The sequence below is a fragment of the Rattus norvegicus genome, chromosome 16, assembly GCF_036323735.1.
Source record: "Rattus norvegicus strain BN/NHsdMcwi chromosome 16, GRCr8, whole genome shotgun sequence".
Lineage (NCBI taxonomy): Eukaryota > Metazoa > Chordata > Mammalia > Rodentia > Muridae > Rattus > Rattus norvegicus.
The window spans coordinates 17,821,660-17,841,230 of record NC_086034.1 but is presented as its reverse complement, the minus strand read 5'-3'; the positions used below and the strand labels follow the sequence as shown (position 1 = coordinate 17,841,230).

General features: G+C 45.7%; 1 protein-coding gene across 11 annotated transcripts in view; it reads right to left on the bottom strand.

Annotated features, from left to right (window-relative positions):
• Positions 1-2,272: 2,272 nt before the first annotated feature.
• Positions 2,273-19,571, bottom strand: part of Cyp4f18 (cytochrome P450, family 4, subfamily f, polypeptide 18) — a 41,401-nt gene continuing 24,102 nt past the window's right edge. For 6 of the 11 annotated variants that reach the window (NM_001033686.2, NM_001393771.1, XM_063275144.1 and 3 more), the window contains 7 exon segments: positions 2,273-3,603; positions 3,922-4,004; positions 4,691-4,755; positions 4,837-4,970; positions 15,764-15,893; positions 16,068-16,134; positions 18,286-18,556. In NM_001033686.2, coding sequence (NP_001028858.2) covers positions 3,426-3,603; positions 3,922-4,004; positions 4,691-4,755; positions 4,837-4,970; positions 15,764-15,893; positions 16,068-16,134; positions 18,286-18,556 — 928 coding nt within the window. In that variant the 3' untranslated portion in view covers positions 2,273-3,425. 11 annotated transcript variants of the gene reach the window in all.

Sequence of the window (19,571 nt, the reverse complement as noted above, 5' to 3'; positions counted from 1 at the left end):
GGGACAGAGAAGTGTGCACCTAAGCAGTCCTGGGCAGGGTGAGGTCCCATGTATCATTGTCCTACCATGGGCTTTGGAGGGTTAAAATCTTTCTGGGAGGAGAGAAGATCACCCCCTCCGGCGGTTCCTACCGCATGAGAAAATTGCAATTTCTTGGGGTCCATTTTAATAGTCATAGGAGTCTCTAGAATATTTTCATTTCTGCCAAGCTGGTTACACACTGACCAGGAAGCCTGTCATACTGCTAAAGTCCAGGGTCAGTGAGAAAAACAAAGTTGAAAGAGTGCTGGAGGAGTGGCTGAATGGTTAAGAGCACTTACTACTCTTCCAAACCACCTGAGTTTGGTTCCCAGCACCCACTGCAGTTCACAGCCATCTGTAACTTCAGCCCAAGGGAATCTGGTACCTTCTTCTGGCCTCTTCAGACACCTGCTCATCCGTGGACACACACACACACACACACACACACACACACACACACACACACACACACACACAGGAAGATGGAGGGGAGAGGAAGGAGAGAGAAGGAGGAGGAGATAACCACCAGCAGCAGCAGCAGAAGCAGCAGCAAAACTAGGGCAGCCAAGTGGAAAAAGGGAAGGGGACAGGCTAAATCGAGGTGACAAAGTTAGTCAGGGGTAAGCAGTCCAGAGTGGGACACTCTGAAGGAGAAGAAGTCAACAACACAGCAGAGGCTTCTGTCACTCTCTTGCCATCTTGCTCTTACAAATACACCTACCACTCTCAGAAGAAAAAAAAGACTGACTGGGACCAGTGAGAGGGCTCAATGGTCAGAAGTGAGCGCAGCGTGCTGCTCAGGTCTGAGGACCTGCATTCGATTCCCCAGATGCAGTGGAAGGAAAGAATTAACTCCTGAAGGTTATCTTCTAAATATCATATTCAGTATGTGGCACATGGACACTGTACACACACACACACACGCACGCACACACACACACACGCACACACCATACATTTATAATAATGATAAAACAACAACAACAACAATAGTAATAATAAACAGCAACTTGACAGAAAGGCCCTATTGCTGAAGTTAACACTTAGGTGACTCACTGAAAACAAAGTCACTCTCACAGCTCAGGGGACCCTGATGTCTAAAGTCTTCACCACTACGGGCTAAATGTTCTTGGTACCAGACGGTACTCTGCAGGCTACCAAGGGAGAAACATAAACACCAAGTCAGCTGCAAACCCTTCGATCTACAGTGGTGTCCTGCCTGCAAGGTATTTAGAGAAATGGTGGCAAAAAGTTTGTGGGAATAACCAACCAATATCTGATTTGATTTAAGGCCCGCCCCATAAGATTGAGTCCGTACTCAACGTTGCTTGGATGACCAACGAGCCAGACAGCCCAGGCACGTAGGGTAAAAACAAACACTACCATTCTGCAAAAGGACTGTGGCAATAATATGCCTCCTAATGGCACGATGCTGGGTTCATAGATCAATGCCTTCTTCATCATCAGAGAAGCTTCCTTCTGCAACAGATGGGGGAAAAGTGTAAAGACCCACAACCAGACATTATGGAGTGCTCCTTGTAACACTTGGGCTCCTACACCTTGAAGTACTCAACTCTAAATAGGATGTTTCCAACAAATCAGTCCCCTCACAGCTCAGGGGACCCTGCAGAAGAGGAGACAGGAAGAGTGTTACCAGAGGGGATGGAGGGCAGCAAGGAAATCAGGCCCTCTAAGCACAGCAGGGCTGACAGACATATGGACTCACAGAGACTGGGGCGGCATGCAATGCTTGCAAGGCTCTGCACTAGATGGGGTCCTAGAGCTGAGAGGAGAAGTAGACACATGCCCGGTCCCTAACCCAGAAGCTATTCTCCAATTGATAGTCATTTGCAAATGGAAACAATTTTCTCCAAGGGCTTCTCACTAGGGAAGCAAACTACTCTGTGGCAGCTTGCTTCTTCTGTGGCCTCACCTCAGGCCAGTTGTCAAGCCTGGCAGTTCCTTCAGGCTTGAACTAGAGCTGTCTGGTGTCTGCCTGCTGAAAGGACTGGACTGTAGCTGCTGGTTCGTGCCTGGTGTCTGCCCGCCTGCACTTACTCGCCAGCACATCTGTTGGAGTGTACTTCTTCACACTCCAGCTTCTACAGAAGACTAGCTGAAACAACTACCCTCGTGGGACTGAGCGACTACTCGACTCTTGAACTCCCATTCACAGCTCCCCATTGTTGGGTTGGTTGGGATGTAGTGCCAGGGAAGGGTTGAACCCCCAAAACACAGACAGGAGCCGATCTGATGCAACACACAGCAGGGTCTTTATTTCATTGGAGCTAGCTCGGGCCCCTCCAATGCACCGCTGTCACGCAGGACAGTTTCGATGGGGGTGGAGGGGCTGAATATCTATAGGGCAAGGCTTTGTAGTAACTTGTAGTAAGCGAGGGGAGTGGTGAGTGTGCAAACATCTAATTGGAAAGCTACTGCGGCCTTTGACATAATTGTCTGGTATTGGGAAAAACCTAATTTCTGCTGCCTTCTGCACCGGTGGTCATTACCCAGGGGGTGGGCTTGTAACCTGTGGGTGTAAGTTTGTTGGGGGAAGAACTTGGAGACGCTGGTCTTGTTGAGGGTGTAACCTGAAAATGCTGGTCTTAGTGGGGATTAGCCTAGAGGCTGGAGCTAGGTTTTGTTTTTGTTGGGGGGGGGGGGGCGACTTGGAAACTAATGCTGGGTACCGGCCTGTTAGTTTACCTGAGTTCAGACTTAGGTCAGGTTCTCTAAAATGGAGTCTGAACTTAAAAGACTTGGCCTTAGGACTACAGACTGTAAGTCATTCCAATAAATCCCCTTAATATATAGAGACATTCCGTAGGTTCTGTAAGTCTAGAGAGCCCTGACTAACACGCATGCCCAGTTGCTGTAATGGCACATCCTCAAAAGTAAGCCTGTGGTGATTTGGGTGAGGATGACCACATAGGCTCATGTGTTGGAAACGTTTGGGAAGGGTTAGGTAGTCTGGCTGTGGTGGCCATTCTTGGTTTTCAATTTGACTACATCTGTAATTAACTAAAACCCAAGCTGTTTGACATACCGCTAAGAAAATTTTCTTGATTAGATCATCTGAGCTGAGAAGAGCCATCTCTAATCTAGGCCACACTTTTTTGAAATTCAACCCAGAATTCCACCTACAGTTAGGATTAGGACGGATCATTCCACTTCAGTTAATTTATTCAGATAATCCCTCACGGGTGTGCCTTGCCTCCCGGGTGACAATATTAATTTTCATGTTCCTTAAATCCTTCTACCGCTCAAACACCTTCCACAGCTCCCTGTGGCTCACATGAGGCGTGTAACCTGGATGTTTGGTGAAGCTCACACAAGAGATTTTTATTCCTGGAAAAGCGCAGGCCGGGTGGGTGAATGGGGCAGTTTCCAGGCCAGCTGTGGGGTCAATGCGCTCCTGCGCTGAGAGGCTCCACCCGCAGCCACAGCCCACCCTCTGCACGCAGGATCAGCTCTGGCTTCCTGCGTGGTTCCTTGTCATCAGGCAGGACACGGAAGCGTAGCAGAGTCAGCGCCAAAGCCACTTTCATCTCACTCATGGCGAAAGTCTGTCCTATGCAGTTCCTGCAGGAGGGCGGGGTGGAGACTCTGACTGTGCCCTACATCCTACCCAGGACCAACACTGCACTAGAACCTGGCCCGAGGCTGAGGTATCTGGGATCACGAACGGGCATCGATATCCTCAGATAATACCCCAGTTTAATAACCGAACAGGCCAGGGCTGGCCTTAACACAGAGAAGGATTTTTCACCTTCCCAATTCCCCAAACCTTTGCACAATTCCTGTGCAGGGAGGCAGGGAGGAGCCACTAACCTCCAAATACCCCAACTCCCCCTGTCCTCATGTCAACCCTAGACCCCTCCCCCTCATTCCTGGCCTCACCTGGGCCCAGCCGAAAAAGGAATAAAAGCCAGGGGTGACCTGCCCTCGCCGTTGTCTGCATCAAAGCGGAAGGGGTTATACACCTGCAGGAGACATGGAGTCATGACTGACTGGTGAGGACCAATTGCCAGCGTAGCCAGCAGCAGAGCCCTCCGTGTGCAACGGAAGGTCAGAGTTGATTTATCTACCTCCTGGGATGCAGCGAGGAGTAGTTAGAAACCCTGGATTCCATCCCAGCACCAGCATAAAACTGATGGCTACAAACCTGTCATCCCAACAGGAGGATCAAGGACTCAGGGTTAAATCCTGTATAAGGACTTCCAGGTTAGCCTGGGATACCTGACATCCTGCTTCATAAAACCCATGACTGGGGCTGGGGAGGTAGCTGAGTTGAAAGAGCAATGACCTCATTGGCCCTGAACCCCATCCCCAGCACCATATAAAAACCAGGCGTGCGGGGTTGGGGATTTAGCTCAGTGGTAGAGCGCTTGCCTAGCAAGCGCAAGGTCCTGGGTTCGGTCCCCAGCTCCGAAAAAAAGAAAAAGAAAAAAAAAAAAAAAAAAAAAACAACCAGGCGTGCTTCTGGACCCCTGTCATCCCAACATGGAGGACGTAGAAGCAGGAGGCTCCGAAGTTCATGGTTATCCTTGGCTACAGGTTAAGTTGAAGCCAGCCTGAGCTACACGAGACCTTATCCAACAAACAACCAAAAAGTCGGTCCCCTTGAGAACCCCAGCCCACAACATAGAAGCCTTAAGAGGGGCAGCACCTCCGGGTCTGGCCACACAGCTGGATTGTGATGGGTCCCGAAAATACTTATTCGGCAGATGACGCCTGTGGGGAAAATGAACCAATGAAGACAAACTGCTGGATTCACGGTCTGCCCAGAACCCTCCTCCCTGACGCTGCGCGCACCTTTAGGGATGACCCGGCCATCTGGGAGCATAATGTCTTGAGTGCAGCAGCGGGAGATTGCCGTGGCCGGAGGATGCAGTCGCAGGCTCTCCTTAATGCACATGGTGAGGAATGGCAGCTGGGCCAGGTCGTCCCTGAGGAAAAAAAAAGAAATAGTTAATCGGACCAAAACTGAGAGAACTTCAACACCTCCGTGACCCAGTGAAACCTTCCTCCCTGTAGTAAATGCCAAGATGGATGCAGTGCTTGATGAAAGAAGTGCTCGAGAATTGGAAAAACACAGGCTAACTAGATGGCTCGGAGAGGAAGAGCAGCTGCTTAGGAAGTCTGGAGACACGTTTGAACTCCAAGAGAGACATTAATTAATTAATGAGTTAATATATGCAATTTTTTAAAAAAGCGAAAACGGAGTCCCAACAATGGAAAGACTGAGACAGGAGGATTATGAGTTCCAGTCCAGCCTTGGGCACACAATGACACTGTGTCTCAAAAAACATTCATTATTAATTAACTGTTGATTAGCTTACGACTAATTAGCTTAATTGTGTCATTCTTACTGGTAAACTTATTAATTAATCGAAAGCTTTTTAAATCAGATACTTAATAAGAGTACCAGAGAAATCTTAGGCAGGTGGCTTTAAAATCTTTTTCTGAGAGAACAAAAGTATAACAACTCAGGGCTGGCTTACTGTTCGAGAGGATCACAGTTCAGTTCTCAGCACTGCAGGCAGCTCAGGACTGCCCCATACACCCCAACTCTAGAAGTTCTGACGCACTTTTCCAGCCTCTGTAGACACTGCACTCGCACGCAAAGACCACCCCCCCCAACACACACACACATATATAATTTTAAAATAAAAATAATGTTTAATTTAACAAGTTGCATAAAAATTAATCATTCTGGAAAAAAGAGAGAAACCTAAATGCAAAACAGTAGAAAGAAGATAACTAGATTTAAAGCTTTGCTTTTGTCATCGTTGCACTAGGAATGCAATTAGCCAAGGTGGGGGATAAGGAAGGAAGAGATATGGCTGGTGGTACAAGGGTGAATGTGCCCTTTCAGCAGAGAGAGGCATTGTGGGTGATTGTTTTGCCTGACTTAGGGCTTTACTGCTGTGAGCAGATACCATGACCAAGGCATCTCTTAGAAGGACACCATTTCACTGGGGCTGGCTCACAGCTTCAGTGGTTCAGTCTGTTATCATTATGGCAGGAAGCATGGCAGCATCCAGGTACCATGGCACTGGAGGAGCTGAGAGTTCTACATCTTGTTCTGAAGGCAGCTAATAGGAGATCGGCTTCCAGGAAGCTGGGACAAGGGTCGCAGTGACACACTCCCTCCAACGAGGCCACACCTCCTAAGAGTGCCACTGCCAGGGGCAAGCATATTCAAACTACCAGTTTGATTAGCCACCTAGAATAGCTAGGCACATTCTAGGTAAGTGGTCTAACACCAAGCCACATCCACAGCCCCAGGCAGAATCCACGGGAAAACATTAACAACTAATCAAGAGCCAATGATGTAGCTGAAATCTTTAATCTGTCTTCTTTTGGTATGTTGTGATTATTTAAAATTTCAGGACCTGCAGCTGAAAATCTGAACTACAGAGCGCACCACTCACCCCTGTGGCACATCACCACATCTTCTTCCTAAAGGCTGCCTGGTTGCTAGTTTTTTGTTTTGTTTTGTTTCTTCATTTATGTATCCCTCTGTGATAGTTTGTATATGCTCGACCCAGGGAATGACACTATTAGAGGGTGTGGCCCTGTTGGAGTAGGTGTGTCATTGTGGGTGCGGGCCTTTAGACAATCATCCTAGCTGCTGTAGAACTCTCAACTCCCCCTGCACCATGCCTGCCTGGACGTTACCATGTCCCCACCTTGATGATAAGGGACTAAACCTCTGAACCTGTAAGCCGGCCCCAATTAAATGTTTTTTATAGGAGTTGCCTTGGTCATGGTCTTGAGAGATAGAGGGTTTTTTTTTTTTTTTTTTTTTGGTTTTTTTTTTTTCGGAGCTGGGGACCGAACCCAGGGCCTTGCGCTTCCTAGGTAAGCGCTCTACCACTAAGCTAAATCCCCAGCCCCGAGAGATAGAGTTTTAAATTAGCCCAAAACTCAGCAACAGGACCTGACTCAGGAAGACAGATTGTTAAAAATGCAAGAGAACTACTTTGCTTATCACCCGGTGTGAGTAACAGTTCTTTGTTCTGCCCCATCGATGTTTATTTAAGCCCCTACTTGTGCCTTCCAGCCATTGCATTCTGCAGAGAGCATTCCTGGAAACCCAAGCCTAAGCAGAGGTGTTTCAAATGCAGATGCTTCATCAATTCTGACAAACTTTTAAAAATAATGAGGACCTGAAGACCCGACCCTTCTCCTGATTTAGTAGTACTGTTCCAGGAACCAGGGGGCCATAAAACCTGGCGTCCCCTTATCTCCTAGAGCCATAAAACAATCCTGTAACTTGGGGTACACTCCCCTTTGACATCCCCCCATCCCCTGGGGCTCACAGCCTCTGCCTTTAAATACTCTTTCTTCCAGCCTCTTGGGGTCGACTCCTCTGTCTCCTGCGTGGGATACGTGTCGTGTCGGCCCGGAGATCTCTATAATAGGTCTCCGTAATAAACCTTGCCTTTGCTTATTACATCCAAAATGGTCTCTCTGTGTCTGGGGTCCGCAATTTCCCGAGACTTGAGTAAGGGTCTCTCTCTGCATGGGATCTTTCAGTCTCTGTTCACAGCAGTAAAACCCTAAAACAGAAGTTGGTACCAGGGACTGGAGTACTACTGTGATAGGCCTGACCGTGCTTTTGTTTGAAAGAATGTGGATTTGGGGACTTTGGATTTGGAAAGCAGTAGAATGCTTTATAAGGGGGGTATAATGGCCATCCTAGTAGGAATATGGAAGATTTTGTTGCTGTGAGTAATATGAACTATGCAGACCTGGCCCAAGAGGTTTCAGTGGAGAATTTCAATATGTGACCTAGAGGCTGTTTTGTGGTATTTTGATGACGAATGTGGCTACTTTTTGCCCTTGTCTGAAGAATCTGCCTGAGGCTAAGGTGAAGAGACTCAGATTAATTACAAAGGAAGTCTCAGAACCGCCCATCATAGACTTTGTTCTCTGCTTAAGTCTCATGAAGAGTATTTTAAAGAAGCATAGCAAGCTGAGAAAGGAAAACATATATGGTTATATTTTTTATATTAAAAATTAAAGTGGGCTGGAGAGATGGCTCAGCAGTTAAGAGCACTGACTGCTCTTCCAAAGGTCCTGAGTTCAATTCCCAGCAACCACATGGTGGCTCACAACCATCTATAATGGGATCCAATGTCTTCTTCTGGTCTGTCTGAAGAGAATGACAGTGTACTCACAATAAATAAATAAATAAATAAATCCTTTTTAAAAAAATTAAAGTATTAAAAGGAAACCAGGAAGTAAGATGGAGCTAAATCCTATATTCTAGGAGATAGTAGATAAAAGGAGTGGGATCACCAGGCATGGTGGTACACACCTGTAATCCCAGGAGATAAAGCCAAACAGATCTCTGGGTTCAAGGTCAGCCTTGCACAAAGCAAGTTCTAGGTGAAGAAAAACTTAAATCTAGGTCTGGTGGTACACAGCTTTTATTACAAGAGCTAGGCATACAGATCTCTGAGTTCAAGGTCAGTCTACAGAGCAAGATCCAGGACAACCAAGCTTAGGCAATAAGGAGTTGGAAAACAGAAAGCTAGTGGTAATGTAATAGAAGAAGGGAGTGGGAGGGAGGAATTCCAGCTCTTGCAAACAGCAGAACTTGGCAGCTTCAGCATGACTGTGGCTTTAGAGTCCAGAATAGAAGGGACTACTGGGACAATTGATGCTGGTTATCTAGAGCTAAGAATTAGTGGTGATTAAGAAGATTTCACTGCTGGGGCTGGGGATTTAGCTCAGTGGTAGAGCGCTTACCTAGGAAGCGCAAGGCCCTGGGTTCGGTCCCCAGCTCCGAAAAAAAAAGAACCAAAAAAAAAAAAAAAAAAAAAGATTTCACTGCTATAGTCTCCATCTGTGTTATCTGCGCACAGAGCTAAGGCTGTTCACAGCCCTCCAGACCCAAAGCCTGCCCAGAGAGAACTTGTCTCCCAGGAGTGCTCTCAGTCTTAAGCCCAGAGGTGAGACCCCACTTTAACTCCTCTATCTGTCCAAAGAGGGACCCACCAGGAGCACACAGGACACAGGAACCACAGAGCAGCCTGCGACAGGATCCTTCCAGTTTCCATCTGCACCCAGAGCTAAGGCTGTTCACAGCCCTCCAAACCCAAAGCCTGCGCAGAGAGAGCTTGTCTCCCAAGAGCACTCTCACTCCTAAGATCACAGGCCCACAGGAGGGCCAAGATTCAGTCAGAGACAGCAAGACCAACTAACATCAGAGAGAGCCAGATGACTAGAGGCAAGCACAGGAACCTGAGTAACAGGAACCAGGATTACTTGGCATCGTCAGAACCCAGTTCTCCCACTACAGCAAGTCCTAGATACCACAACACACCAGGAAAGCAAGATTTGTATTTAAAATCACATCTCATGGGGTTGGGGATTTAGCTCAGTGATAGAGCGCTTGCCACGCAAACATAATTCCACTGCTAACAACAAAAATAACAGGAAACAATAATCATTATTCCTTAACATCTCTTAACATCAATGGACTCAATTCCCCCAATAAAAAAACATAGACTAACAGACTGGATACTTAAATAGGACCCAGCATTTTTCTCAATACAGGAAACACACCTCAGTGACAAAGACACACAGTATCTCAGACTAAGAGGCTGAAAAAAATTTTCTAAGCAAATGGTCCCAAAAACAAGATGGAGTAGCCATTCTAACATCAAATAAAATCGACTTTCAACCAAAAGTTATCCAAAGAGATAAGGAAGGACACTTCAGGGCTGGAGAGATGGCTCAGCGGCTAAGAGCACTGACTGCTCTTCCAGAGGTCCTGAGTTCAAATCCCAGCAACCACATGGTGGCTCACAACCATCTGTAATGGGATCCGATGCCCTCTTCTGGTGTGTCTGAAGGGATCAACAGTGTACTCACATACATTAAATAAATAAATCTTTTAAAAAAAAAAAAGGGAGGACACTTCATGCTCATTAAAGGAAAAATCTCCAAGATGAACTCTCAATTCTGAATATCTATGCTCCAAATGCAAGGGCATCCACATCCTTGAAAGAAACCTTACTAAAGCTCAAAGCACCACATTGCACCACACACAATAATAGTGGGAGACTTCAACACCCCATTTTCATCAATGGACAGATCATGAAAAGAGAAACTAAACAGAGATGCAGTGAAATTAACAGAAGTTATGGACCAAATGGATTTAACAGATATCTATAGAACATTTCATCCTAAAACAAAAGGATATACCTTCTTCTCAGCACCTCATGGTACCTTCTCAAAAAATTGAACATATAAGTGGTCAAAAGACAGGTCTCAACAGACACAAGAAGATTGAAATAATCCAACAAGTCCTATCAGATCACCATGGACTAAGGCTGGTCTTCAATAACAACAAAAACAACAGAAAGCCAACATACACATGTAAACTGAACAATGCTCTACTCAATGACAACTTAGTCAAGGAAGAAATAAAGAAAGAAATTAAAGAGTTTTTAGAATTTAATGAAAATGAAGACACAAATACCCAAACTTATGGGACACAATGAAAGAAGTGCTAAGAGGAAAACTCATTGCTCTGAGTGCCTGCAGAAAGAAACTGGAGAGAGCATACAGTAACACCTTGACAGCACACCTGAAAGCTCTAGAACAAAAGAAGCAAATTCATGCAGGAGGAGTAGAAGGCAGGAAATAATCAAACTCAGAGCTGAAATCAACCAAGTAGAAACAAAAAGAACTATACAGAGGATCAACAAAACCAGGAGTTGGTTCTTTGAGAAAATCAACAATAGATAGATAAACACTTAGCCAGACTAACCAGAGGGCACAGAGACAGTATCCAAATTAACAACATCAAAAGTGAAAAGGGAGACATAACAATAGAAACTGAGGAAATTAAAAAATTATCAGATCCTACTACAAAAGCCTTTACTCAACAAAACTGGAAAATCTGGATGAAATGGACAATTTTCTAGACTGATCCAGCTACCAAAGTTAAATCAGGATCAGATAAACCATCTAAATAGTCCCATATCCCTAAAGAAATAGAAGCAGTCATTAAAAGTCTCCCAACCAAAAAATGCCCAGGACCAGATGGATTTAGTGCAGAATTCTAAGAAGACCTAATACCAATACTCTTCAAACTATTCCACAAGATAGAAATGGAAGGAACACTACCCACTTCATTCATTGAAGCCAAAACTACGCTTATACCTAAACCACACAAAGACCCTACTAAGAAACAGAACTTCAGACCAATTTCCTTTATCAATATTGATTCAAAAATACTCAATAAAATTCTTGCAAACTGAATTTAAGAACACATCAAAGTGATTATTCATCATTATCAAGTAGGGTTCATTGCAGGGATGAAGGGATGGTTCAATACACAGAAATCCATCAATGTAATCTACTATATTAACAAACTCAAAGGAAAAAAATAGATGGTCATCTCATTAGATGCTGACAAAGCATTTGACAAAATTCACCACCCCTTCATAGGAAAAGTCTTGGAAAGATTAGAAATTCAAGCCCATATCTAAACAATAGTAAAAGCAATATACAGCAAACCAGTAGCCAACATCAAACTGAATGGAGAGAAACTTGAAGCAATCCCACTAAAATCAGGGACTAGACAAGACTGCCCACTCTCTCCCTACTGGAAGTCTTATCCAGAGCAATCAGACACCAAAAAGAGGCCAAAAGGATACAAATTGGAAAGGAAGAAGTCAAAATATCACTATTTGCAGATGATATGATAGTATACTTAAGTGACCCCAAAAATTACACCAGAGAACTCCTAAACCTGGTAAACAACTTCAGTAAAGTGGCTGGATATAAAATTAACTGAAAAAAATCAGTAGCCTTCCTCTATTCAAAGCATAAACAGGCTGAGAAAGAAATTAGGGAAATGACACCCTTCACAATAGTCACAAATAACAAAGTACCTTAGTTTGACTCTAATGAAGCAAGTGAAAGATCTGTATGACAAGTCTCTGAAGGAAGAAATTGAAAATCTCAGAAAATGCAAAGATCTCCCATGCTTTTGGATTGGCACGATTAGTATAATAAAAATGGCCAACTTGCCAAAAGCAAACTGTAGATTCAATGCAATCCCCATCAAAATTCCAACTCATAGAGTTAGAAAGAGCAATTTGCAAATTCATTTGGAATAACAAAAAAAAACCCAGGATGGTGAAAACTATTTTCAACAATGAAAGAACTTTTGGGGGCATCCCTGACCTCAAGCTGTAATCCAGAGGACTCATGATAAAAACTGCATGGTATTGGTACAGAGACTGGCAGGTAGATCAATGAAATACAATTGAAGACCCAGAAATGAAGGCATACACTTATGGTAACTTGATCTTTGAAAAAAGAGCTAAAACCATCCAATGGAAAAAAGATAGCATTTTCAACAAATGGTGCTGGTTCAACTGCAGGTCAGCATGTAGAAGAATGCAAATTGATCCATTCTGATCTCCTTGTACAACGCTCAAGTCCAAGTGGATCAAGGACCTCCACATAAAACCAAATACACTGAAACTAATAGAAGAGAAAGAGGAGAAGAGCCTCGAACACATGGGCACAGGGGAAATTTTCCTGAACAGAACACCAATGGCTTATGCTCTAAAATCAAGAATCAACAAATAGGACCTCATAAGATTGCAAAGCTTCTGTAAGGCAAAGAACATTGTCTATCGGACAAAACAGCAACCCACAGACTGGGAAAAGACTTTTACTAATCCTACATTCAATAGAGGGCTAATATCTAATATATACAAAGAAGTTAGACTCCAGAGAACCAAATAACCCTATTTTAAAATGGGGTACAGAGCTAAACAAAGACCTCAGCTGAGGAATATCGAATGGCTGAGGAGCACCTTAAGAAATGTTCAACATCCTTAGTAATTAGGGAAATGCAAATCAAAACTACCCTGAGATTCCACCTCACACCAGTCAGAATGGCTAAGATCAAAAACTCAGGTGACAGCAGATTCTGGCAAGAATGTAGATAAAGAGGAAGACTTCTCCATTATTGATGGGATTGCAAGCTGGTATGACCGCTCTGGAAATCAGTCTGGAAGTTTCTCAGAAGATTGGACATAGTACTATCTGAGGACCCAGCTATACCACTCCTGGGCATATTCCCAAAAGCTGCACCAACATATAACAAGGACACGTGTTCACAGAAGCTTTATTTATAATAGCCAGAATTTGGAAACAACCTGGATGCCCTTCAACAGAGGAATGGATACAGAAAATGTGGTGCATCCACAAAATGGAGTACTACTCAGCTATTAAAAGCAACGACTTCATGAAATTCTTAGGCAAATGGATGAAACTAGAAAATATCATCCTGAGTGAGGTAAACCAATCAGAAAAGAACACACATGGCATGTACTCACTGATAAGTGAATATTAGCCCAAAATCTTGTAATACCCTAGACACAATGCACAGATCATATGAAGCTCAAGAAGAAGGAAGATAATAATGTGGATGCATGGGGATCCCAATGGATGGTTTATAGAAAGGCCTGAAGGAGCTGAAGGGGTTTGCAACCCTATAGGAAGAACAAAAATATCAACCAACCAAACCCCCCAGAGCTCCCAGGGATTAAACCCCCAACCAAAGAATACAGATTGTGGGACCCATAGCTCTGGCCATATATGTAGCAGAGGATGGCATTGTCTGGCATCAATAGGAGGAGAAGCTCTTGGTCCTATGAAGGCTCTTTTCCCTAGTATAGGTGAATGCCAGGGTGTTGAGATGGGTGAGGATGGGTGGGAAGGAGATTTCACTGAGGTGAAATCTTCTGGGTAGTGTTTTCTGAGAGCACAATGATGCTGTGTCCCAGAGAGAGCCAAAGTGATACCTTTTGCTATAGCTGGACTTGGTAATGTATAAGAGTTGCCCAGGTGGTATTAGTTTAGAAAGCATGAAGGGGTCATGAAGAGCAGCTGAGGCTTGGCACTGTGAGAGACCAAGGAAGGCCATTGGTGAAATTGAAGCCTAAGTTGCACTTGATGGCCCAAGGCTGAAGGAGTCATGCAAAGGATTTGAGGCTTGGCACCATGAAGAGAGCCTGCGAGAAGCTATTGGTGAAGCCTAGTTGCAGCAGAAAGACCCCAGTGTATTGGAGATGCCAGTCCATGGGATGACCACCAAGTATAGCAGCGGCAGTGATCAACCTGAGCTTAGCATGCTACAGAGGACAGAATTGGAGAACTGATGCCAGGCCTTTGGAAGAGCCCAGAAGATCATGTGTGGATCCCAGACACTGAAACAAACAGCTGTACCACTGAAGTTGCCTGGGAGACCCCAAGATGTTCAAGATGCCAGAGTCATGGTCTATCTGCTGAGGAAAGCTGCTAACAGGTAGTGGAAACAGCCCAGGAGAAAGAAGTGTGTTGCAGCCAACAAAGATGAAAAAAGGAGTTGGAGATCTGAAGACCGCCTTGAAATCAGACATGAAGATGTAGAGTTTGGGGTTTGCCCAGCTGGTTTCTCATCTTGCTTTGGGGGTCGCAGTTAAGTGATTGGATAAATCTCAGAAAAGACTTTGAACTTTGGACAGTGTTGAGACTGCTATAAACAATGGGGACCTTTGAAGTTGGACTAAATAAATTTTGCATTATGCTATGTTTAGGTATGGCCCCTATAGACTCATATGTTTGAAAAAGCCTATGGGGGCCAGGGAGTGGAATGTGATGATTTGTTTATGCTTGGCCCAAGGAGTGGCAGTATTAGAAGGTGTGGCCCTGTTGGAGGTGTGTCACCATGGGTGTGGGCTATGAGACCCTCATCCTAGCTGCCTGGAAGTCAGTCTTCTGCTAGCAGCTTTCAAATGAAGATGTAGAGCTCTCAGCTCCTCCTGCACCATGTCTACCTGGATGCTGCCATGTTCCTGCCTTGATGATAATGGACTGAACCTCTGAACCTGTAAGCCAGCCCCAATTCAATGTTGTCCTTATGAATTTCCTTGGACATGGTGTCTGCTCACAGCAGCAAAACCCACTAAGGATGCCTTTTTGTTTGTTTTGATTTTTTACAAGTTTTAAATTGTGTACGTGTGCTTATGTGTGTAAGTGTGTACATGTGTACCCACATTTTTATGCAGGTGCCCAAGGAGGCCGGTAGCCATGGACAGGGTCTTGCTATGCTACCCAAACTTACCTGCTTTAAAGGATCCTTTTGCCTCAACTTCTTGAGTAAAAGGACTAAAGGTGCTCCCTAAGACACACAGTTCACCTGATGTTTCTAAGAAACTCCAATAAACTAAGTTAAAGATTTTTTTTTCCGGAAGACCAAAGACTTGTACAGTTAAGTCAATCTGAAAATGAAAGATTAAGGAAAACTTTGAAGAATCCTACAAGGACCTTTATGATACACACAGCTGACCTGCCTCTCCTTTGCTCAAACACTTCCCCTGGTTCCTGATTACCCTTGGGTTAAAATTAAAGTCACTAACATCGCTTTTCCAGTCTATTGCCACTGACCTCAGTTGCTGCCATCTTGATTCCTCACAGGCCCACCACAGGAACTCAAGTGCACGTGATACACGTACATGCACACACACGCATGCGCACACACATACCTTCTTTCTGTCTCCCTCTCCCTCATTTCCTCTCCTCCCTCCATCTCTCAAAGCCTTTGTACCCCGTGCAGATGCAGGCCTGATCCTCTCTCCTTTCCTCGGCCATCTTTTCTCTTCTCTTGGGAAAAGAGCCAGGAAGGGGCTCAGAAGTACTCCGGCACCTGACTTACCATTCAATCTCCTCAGGCTCACGGTCCCTCAGGAGCTCCCGCACCTCCTGCCGGCAGCGCTCCTGGTATTCCGGGTGCTTCGCCAGGTTGTACAGGATCCAGGAGAGCCCACTGGCCGTGGTGTCGTGGCCTGAAAGGGGTCTCTGGGCTGCTTCAGCACCACCAAGTGGACAGCACTAAGGTGGCTCGCCCCAACCCGCCGGGAAACACACAGAAGGGGAAGAAATCCAGGGTCCACAACCTTGTGGCCAGGATGCCTAGACTTCCACTCTCTCTGTAACAGTTCACAGAAACACTCACTCACCTCCAAACATGAAGGTGTCAGCCTCTGCTCGGATGTCCTCATCGGACAGAGCCTCGCCATGTTCATCCTGAAGACAAGGCAAGATGCAAAATGGCGCCCGTTGTAAGGGCTCCTGAGGCACCTAACCCAGGACAGTCTCTAAAGACCCCTGACTCTTCTGGATACCCGTGCCCACTACACCCCTGCACCTGTGTTCATCACCAGAGTCCCCACACTAGTGACATCACCCTGGGTGCCAGCCTCTTAGCATCTGAGCCTTGATGCTTAAAAATAGATGGTGTTAGCCAGGGCCAAGAAAATGCACTTGCCACTCAAGCCAGAGGACCTGAGTTCAGACCCCTGCACCCACATAAAAGCCAGACATGGTAGCCGCTGCCTGTGAACCTGGCAGTGAACAGGCAGACATAAGTGGATTCTTGGAGCTCATTAGCCAGCTGGTGTAGATGATCTGTGAGCTGGTTCAGTGACAGGCACTGCCTCAAGACAAACAAACAAACGAAAAGCTGGTGGAATAGCTCAGCAGATAAAGTCAGTCACCATCAAGCCATTAGTTAGATACCAGGGACTCAATAGTGAAAGGAGAAAAACAACTCCTTCAAGTGTTCTCTGACCTGTGAGCACACATGTGTGGCGCATGTGCACACTCTACCAACCAACCACTCAATCAAATAAAATTTAATCAAAAGGCAAGGTGGAGGGGCCGGAAAGATGACCCAGTGGTTCATGTGCTATTCTTGCAGGAGACCAGGGTTCAATTCCCAGCACCCAGTTACTGGCTCGAACTCCAGGAACAAGAGATCTGAAGCCATCTTCTGACTTACATACATGCAGACAAGACACTCATAACATAGAATGAATAAATCTAAAACCGTTTTCTAAAAAAGCAAGATGGAGAACAATGAAGGAAGACACACCCAGGGCCGACCTCTGTTCTCTGTATGAACATGCACACATGAACACAGACCCTCCTACACATACATGTGATGCATGCACATGTTTAAAAACCACTACCTACACAGATGAAAGGGTTGCGCTGCCCACTAACCGAAGCTTTGCCGTCATCCCGGATACTGTTACTGCAGAGAGAGCTATTCTGCCCCTGGGCACCGAGGCTACTGTCCACAGTGCCAGAGGAAGATGTATGTACTGCACAATGATTCTAACTCGTAAAACCCTAGGTTCTCCAGAGCATGAGCTATGGAAGTTCCTGTATTATCATTGCTAAAGCCAGGGATGCATGCTGTCCCCTGCACTCCTATCCTCAAACACCTTCCATGGATGCCCACTGCCCAAGATCCACCTCTTTTCTTTCCCTCAACTCTTTTTTTTTTTTTTTTGGTTCTTTTTTTTCGGAGCTGGGGACCGAACCCAGGGCCTTGCGCTTCCTAGGTAAGCGCTCTACCACTGAGCTAAATCCCCAGCCCCCTTTTTTTTTAAAGAAAGAGTCTCATGTAACCCATACTGATATCAACCTCATTCTGTAGCCAAGGATGGCCATGAACTTCTGACCCTCTGTCACCAACCCATGAATGCTGGGATGACAACAGGAGTCACCAGGCCCTGTTTACAACGTGCTGGGATGGAACCCAGGGCCTTGTGAGGCTAAGTGAGCACTATACCATCTGAGTCCTATCCTCAGCCCCAGAGGAGTGGAGAATCAGCTCTCATTGTCCCCTCGTACGGGCAAGACTCTGTCCCTGACTGTGGTGGGAAATGCCACTCACCCACCATGACTGGGTCTCTCCAGCAGATGCATGAACCTTTCTACTTTTTAACCTTAACAACAGCAAAGGCAGGTGACCTCTGGACTTTATTTCCTTCTCAGCCAGGCCTAGGTGAGTCCAGGTACCTGGGGTGATTGCTAGGGTCTGGGCCTGACAAATGGGCATGAGGAGAATTGGCATGGTTGGTATTCAGGGTCTCCATCCTGCTCTTTTTGCTGGGTATGTGCAAAGGTTTAGACTTGTAGTTCAAATGTTAAAACAGGGCTTAGAGTCCCTCCCTGGTCTGAGTTGGCTCAAAGGATCTAGATACCAATGCAGAGTTCCAGACACCTTAGCTTGCCAAGTGGTGAAGGGCTTGGGGCCAGGTTCCATGAGTGGAGCCTACATAGGGTCTAGGACATAGTAAGGGCAGAGTGTGCTTGGTTTTGTCACATCACAGTGTCACTCCAGCCTCAGTACCCCCCGCCCCTGGTCTGCCCCCTTCAGGAGCCCACCTTGCTCAGCAGTAGCACGTCAATGAAGTCCAAAGTCTTGGCCTTGGCCTTGGCTTTAAGGGCATCATCACCACCCTGATCAGGGAGGGTACGGCGCCGCTCCCGGATGACAGCATCCGTGAAGTCATGCACTAGGCGGCAGGCCTTCCGGAAGCGCATCCCATCACGGGTGAGGTGATAAAACAGGTCCACATACAGAAGCAGACTCTGGTGCCGTCTGGCCACTAAGGCACTAAGTTCTAAGATGGCAGTGATATATTCACTAGGCTTCCTGGAGGGTGCGAGCAGAGCAGAAGTGACACTTTAACATATATGAACACTGAGAAAACACCTCAGCAGCCAGGAGCTGCTGCCCACGGGGAATGGAGAAACCAAAAGCATTTGTTCACTCTTGACACCATCTTGGACTTTGCCCAGTAACCATGGCAACCAGAGCAGAGCAATACAGTGGTACTCAGGTCTATGGTGATAGTAACAAACCAATCTGTACCTCCTAGTAGATGGAGGAAAGGAGGGCAGGAGGTCCCCACCTGAGACTTCAGATATTTCTCTGTCCCCTACCACCTGCTGCAAGTGACCTTGCTAGATGCCAGAGTGTCTAGAAAGTGGGACTCCAAGTACATCCATGATGTCAACATTCACAATGGGGTGGGACTTGGTGATAGTGTAGCTGTTTGGGGGTTCCCCGCAGGAGCATGTCATGTCACATTGTCATCCTTCTGTAACTGCTCTCCTGTGCTTATGTGTAAGTCCAGTGAACCTGCAAAGGAAGTTCCTGGGAGGAATGGCAGTTGACCTTGTGACCCTTCTGCAAGGCTGATTCAAGGACTAGAATTTCAGTAACTGTGGAGTTGGGACGTGTTAGGTCCAGAGTCTAATTACAATTTATCTTGGGATGTCGTTAGCCCCCATAAAAGTCATCGTTCCTTGCCCATCTCTGTGTCTAGCCTAACATCCTGTGGCTTTTGGAATGTAGGAACTTAACAAAACCATAGTTTCCACCAGCCGTAAACAGCTAAGTGTGTCATCAGAAAACAACCACAATAAAGACTCCTCCACTTACATTAACCCACATACCTGATGTCTCCATCAATAGATTCTAAAGGTGTCTTGGTTTATGACTGATTTGTTGGGTTTTTAATTTTTTTTTAGATTTATTTATTTTATTCAATGTGTGTCTTCCTTAAGGTTTAACTAAAGGTTTTACTACAGTGAACAGACATCGTGACTAAGGCCACTCTCATAAGGACAATATTTGATTGGGGCTGGCTTACAGGTTCAGAGGT